This window comes from Aptenodytes forsteri, unplaced genomic scaffold (genome assembly GCF_000699145.1).
Source record: "Aptenodytes forsteri isolate BGI_AS27 unplaced genomic scaffold, ASM69914v1 Scaffold61, whole genome shotgun sequence".
NCBI classification, from domain to species: Eukaryota; Metazoa; Chordata; class Aves; order Sphenisciformes; family Spheniscidae; genus Aptenodytes; species Aptenodytes forsteri.
The window spans coordinates 1,262,563-1,267,623 of NW_008794443.1; the positions used below are offsets into that span (position 1 = coordinate 1,262,563).

General features: G+C 53.5%; 1 protein-coding gene across 1 annotated transcript in view; it reads left to right on the top strand.

Annotated features, from left to right (window-relative positions):
* The window catches only part of PQLC2 (PQ loop repeat containing 2), a 4,944-nt gene extending 3,647 nt beyond the window's left edge, over positions 1 to 1,297 (top strand). The window contains exons 6-7 of the mRNA XM_009289751.1: positions 84 to 269; positions 605 to 1,297. Of these exons, the coding sequence (XP_009288026.1) occupies positions 84 to 269; positions 605 to 703 (285 nt within the window). The 3' untranslated portion in view covers positions 704 to 1,297. The remainder of the gene's footprint in view (positions 1 to 83; positions 270 to 604) is intronic.
* The last annotated feature ends 3,764 nt before the right edge of the window (positions 1,298 to 5,061 follow it).

The window sequence follows — 5,061 nt, forward strand, 5'->3', positions numbered from 1 at the left end:
GGGGGGCAGTGATTAATACTACTTTCTAGTGAGATTTCGGAGGGCTGCACCCAAGCTCCTCTCTCTGGCCCCTCTTCTTCCAGAACAAGAGGAAATCCACCACCGGCATCTCCTATTCCCTTTTTGCCCTGGTGATGTTGGGGAACTTGCTCTACGGCCTCAGCGTCCTCCTGAAGAACCCCGAGCCGGGGCAAGGCGAAGGCAACTACGTCCTGCGCCATCTGCCCTGGCTGGTGGGCAGCCTGGGCGTCCTTTCCCTCGACGTGGTTGTATCCTTTCCCTGCCAACGCTTCCCTCTGGGATCGCATCCTGCCGGCAAGGCTTTGCAGGGGGTGATGATCCCGCCTTGGGGCAGGCAGGGTTAGGCAGGAGCGGGTGGGTTGATGCTGCTCAGCGGTTGCTGTTGAGCTGTGCTTGCTCACTCGCGTGCCGGTGAGTAATTTATGGTGTGGCAACAGCTGAATGCTTCAGACCCTTGTTTGCATTAAGCTCGTTGTCCTGTTTCCACCTCCCCTGGCACAAACAGCCTTTTTTCGGGGGGCGAGACCCAACACATCGCGTAGGTCCGCTCTTGCTCGCGTGAAGAGCCTTAACCTCTTCTCAGATCTCCTTCCAGTTCCTTGCTTATCGGCGAGGAAGACCCAGTACCCGCGAAGAGAGGGATGCTCTTCTCGGCGAGCAAGGTGACGGCTTGGAGAGCTGACGAAGGGACCTGCCCTGGAGTGAGAACAGGATGATGCGGACGAGAAAGCTGGCCCTAAAGCCGGGCAAACCGGCCCCTCCATCCTGCTGGCTCCTGGGAGAAGAGGACTTGAGCCAGTGGGTGACATGTTGTGCTGCTAAGACGCTAAGCCCAGCCGGGCGGCAGAGGATGCTGCTGAGAGACCGCGTGCCTCGTTGATACCGATGATGCTATCGGGATAAACAGGGAATTATTTGATACCTCAAAAGGTCGCTCTTTGCTGCTCTTACGCCCCCCAGCTGAGCCCGGTCACTTTTGCTTTACCTGCCCCGTCTTCTCGGGTGATCTGGAGCTTCCTCGGTACTGGCAAACATGAGAAGAGTTTAAGGGGCTGCGGGGAGGGGACAGGGATGACCGACCTGCCACGAACACGAGCACCGCTTACCTCTGTGGGCCTCTCGTCTCCACCACTGAGCTCTTTCTGGAAGATACAGCAGTGGCTGGAACCAGTTCAGGAGGAAGGGAAGGAGCAGCGTAACCAAAGTGCTTCAGTCCACGCATACCTATTTTAATTAGCACGGCTCACACGTCTATAAAACAAGCCCTTGCCCCACGTGCCTCCTTTGGTTTTATTTTACCGGTTCATCTGGCAGCTCCTGCCTCTTTCTTAATGCGTCTCATAGTCCCCATTTCTCTGACTTCTCATTTTTTGCCTCACCCACGTTTTCATTGCATGGGCTTCCCGGGGAAGCTGCTCCATCGCTCTCGGGTTAGCTGCGGAGGCAGTCGTCCAGGCAGAAGATGCTGCCTCTCTGCTCAGTCTGGTTTTTGGTCCTGCCTTCTCTCGTTGATGAATTTATCCTCAACGCCGATTAATTTCTCCCCCTCTCGGGGGCCCTGCACACCGGCACGGTGGCTCCTTGACCGCGGAAGGACAAGAAGCGGCGGCGGTTTGGGAAAAAGCCGTGTCCCCGGCAGGAGAGAAGCTTTCGGGCGGGCAGGGGAGAGCGGTGGCGTAGCCACGAGATGGCTGCCTCAGCCCGGCGCCACGGGCTCCCTCCCGTGCGCGGAGCTATTTCTGCTGGGGAGGAGCAGCTCGATCTCACCGGGCAAGAGGAAGATCAACCACAGCTTGCAGGCCCTTCAAGAAAAGCTAATGCAACTTCTCCTTTTAAAAACAAGAATTTTCCTTTTCCTGCAGTCACTATTAGCTCTTCTTTTTGCTCCCCTTTTCTCTGTCTCCAGCTACTTTCCCGATACCCAGCGCTTCCCCGCTGCCCACTCACGTGGCACCCCGCTCCGTGCCCCTTTTGGCTTTAGCTGTATTATCGTTAATTTACGATGCCTCAGCCAGTCGGGACATTTGTCCTTCCCGAGGAAGTCACCCTCCTCCCTGCTTCGTTCTCGCACCGAGGAAGCCAAGGCACAGCTCCGTGATTACACAGCTCGGCCTAAAATCGTACGTGAGATGGGAGTCAGGCTACCCGATGCCCGTCAAACTGCAACAGCGGACTAATTAAAACACAAGCTGTGCCAGTATTTGGAGCTGCCCCATTTGTTTTTGGAAAGAAAAAGTATTTTTTCAGACTCTTTGAGCCCCTTGAACAAAGCGGGTGGGTTTTTCACTCCCATTAATTCACAGTCCTTCCCTTCCAGGCTCGCGGGCGGTGGGGCTGCTCGCCTCTTCCCCGTCCTTGAGCCGGCAGGATTTCCTCTGCTGTCTTTCCCTAGGAATTGCAGAAAAACAATTCGTATCCAGTACTAATACAAACCCCGAGCGGATTCCTAGCACGATAGAAAGCACGGCTTCGTTAGACCTCAATGCCTGTTTATTAGGGATAAAGACCATGGGGCTTGGTTTTATTAAAGGAGTGGTTTTTAACCTCGGCTCACGTTTGCTAGCTCAGCCCTGAAGTGCTGGGGAAGGCACAGCTGGTTTACCGAGGGCTGGATTTATTAAGCTGACCCACGCAGGGGGATAGGATGGGATCTGGCACGCCTACCTTGCGGAAACGCAGGGTCATGGCACTAGGTCATTGCCACGTACCAGCCAGCCAAGAGCTTTTCTTAAAGCCAGAAAAACCACCTCTAATCTAAGGAGGTTAAAAAAAATAAAATACATGTATATGTTTACGTGCCAGCAGCCGTCTAGGCGGTGGCAGATGGAAGTTCAGGTCGCAAAGAGGCTCTCGCTGAGGTTATCGTCCCTCCGAGACTGTGATGAGCCCTGTCCCCAAACGAGCCTGCCATTTAAGATTTTTGCAGAGGCAAGCGTTAAACCAGAAAAGGCACGGACCAGAAACAACTTGTCCCAGAGCGAGAGCGTAGCTCGGTGGTGGGCTGGGGGCTGTAGCAGCCAAGCCAAAGCTGGAGGTTAGTACCCAAACCATCAGGTTACACTGCTTGGAGAAGAGGAATAAACTGCTGCTGCAGTTTAACTGCTGCTGATGCTTTTAGATGCTGCTGCTGATGCTGCTGCATCTATCCTGCAGCTCGGACCTGTACGAGCGGAAAGGGTCTGTCTGTCCCTGCAGACAGGCAATTGGGGTGACTCTGTGTACCCCAAGCCTATACATTAAATTTATCGGAGATGAGACGCTTCCATTTTCGGCTCCTGTGCGGGGATGGCTTTGGAGAAGGAAAACAAACCCCCCCCGAAAAACTTCAGCACACGACGATTGGGAACAGGCGAGAGGAACCGCGAGCCTCCCCCCGCCCCCCCCCCGGACGCTATTTCCAAGCCTCAAGAGTTCACGCAAACTTCTCTCCAACTTCGGAAAAGGTTGTTCCTGGGACAGAACCAAGAGACAGCAATGACGAAATCTGAACGCGTTCCCCGTGGGGACCCCGGCTTCGAGGCAAGCGCGCGTGCCTTTCCCCAGCCTGCGTCCCGCAGGAGCTGCGTTACGGACCGGAGGGCCCCCGGGGTGAATACTCCGGCACGGGACTGTAATCACCTGCAGATGTCTGGATGGGAAATAGGTCACATCGGAAAAGCAAAATTAGAGCGCGTTAATCAATATTAATGCCAACGGTCTCCATTTGCATAGGGCCACCCGAAGGCTAATTCCGCCGGCCGCGCGCAGGAGGAGCCCGGCAGGTATTTGCTTTCTCAGCGTCACCAGGATTAAGAGTTCGTTGTAACCAAAGCACGTGGAAGCAGGCAGTGGGCCCGAAGCTGGGCAGGGTCCCTCTGACCACCTGGGAGGGTGGTCGCCACCACCAAGGGTTTGAAGAGGGGGGAAAGCCTGGATGAGGTTCACAAATCGCGTGGGGACCAAGCAGAGGAGGAGCTTTTGGGGGAAGCATCGATGGTTGGAACCATCCACCTCAAATTGCCAAGCAAACCGAAACGCCTCTCCTCTGCCCACCGGAGCGTTTCAACACACGGATTCCGCCCCCCCCCAGACTATTTTTAACACACCCAGTAAAGCTGGACTAAGCCTCCTCCTCTAAATACATCTGTCCCGTGTTTGCTGAATGCCTGAAGCATGAAGCCCAGCGTGCAGCGGGATGCCAACGCCCCGGGTGCCAGCCCCGCGGAAGTACAGCAGGCAAAGGAGCACCGCAGCCAGGTACAGGCTCCACCTGCGAAGAGCAGCCATGCATCACACCCGCGTTAAAAGAGACACAAAAAACAGCTGGTCTGGATGCAAAAGAGGAAAAAAAAAAAGGGGGGGGGGGAAAAAGCTTTCTCAAAAAAAAAGTAATGCAGCGGCTGTTTGGGTGGCTGATGGGCTCGCGTTGGCCTTTGTTCTCGAGCACACGTCCACCTACCTACAGCTACAGCGGCTGCTGCCAGCTGCTACGAAGGAAAGCGTTTACGGCACGAACCCCACGTAACGCTGCAGGAAGGAACGAGAAATAAGGAGGACACCAACCGCACACACTGCTTCCTGGGATATTTTTTTATTTTTTGTTTTAGTCCTTTTTTTCTTTTTTTTTTTCTTTCTTTTATTTTTTTTTTTTTTTTAGTATGGAGGCTCAAGTATCAGATGTAGATTCAATTTAAGCTTTACAAAAAAACAAAATCAAAACAAAAACCCTTTTTGCATTCCATAAAAATCGACAGAAAAGCGCCTTGGAACCAGGCTATAGAAGAGCAGAACTTTCAGCAGGTCTCCTAATGAACGTCTCCTTGCAAATCTGGTTTAGTCAGTATAGTACAACACCGAGGAACACCCTCTCTTCCCTCCCTCCCGCCAGCCGTCCCCTGTGCCCAGCCCCCAAACACACCTGGAATAGATTTTTTTTTTTTTTTTTTTTTTCCAGTTCTTCCTCTTTCACACACCACAGTATTTAATAAATTTTTGTTTTACATTACATACACCAATGTAACAAAAGGCAGGAGGAGGGGGGGGGGGAAGAAAAGCCAAAAC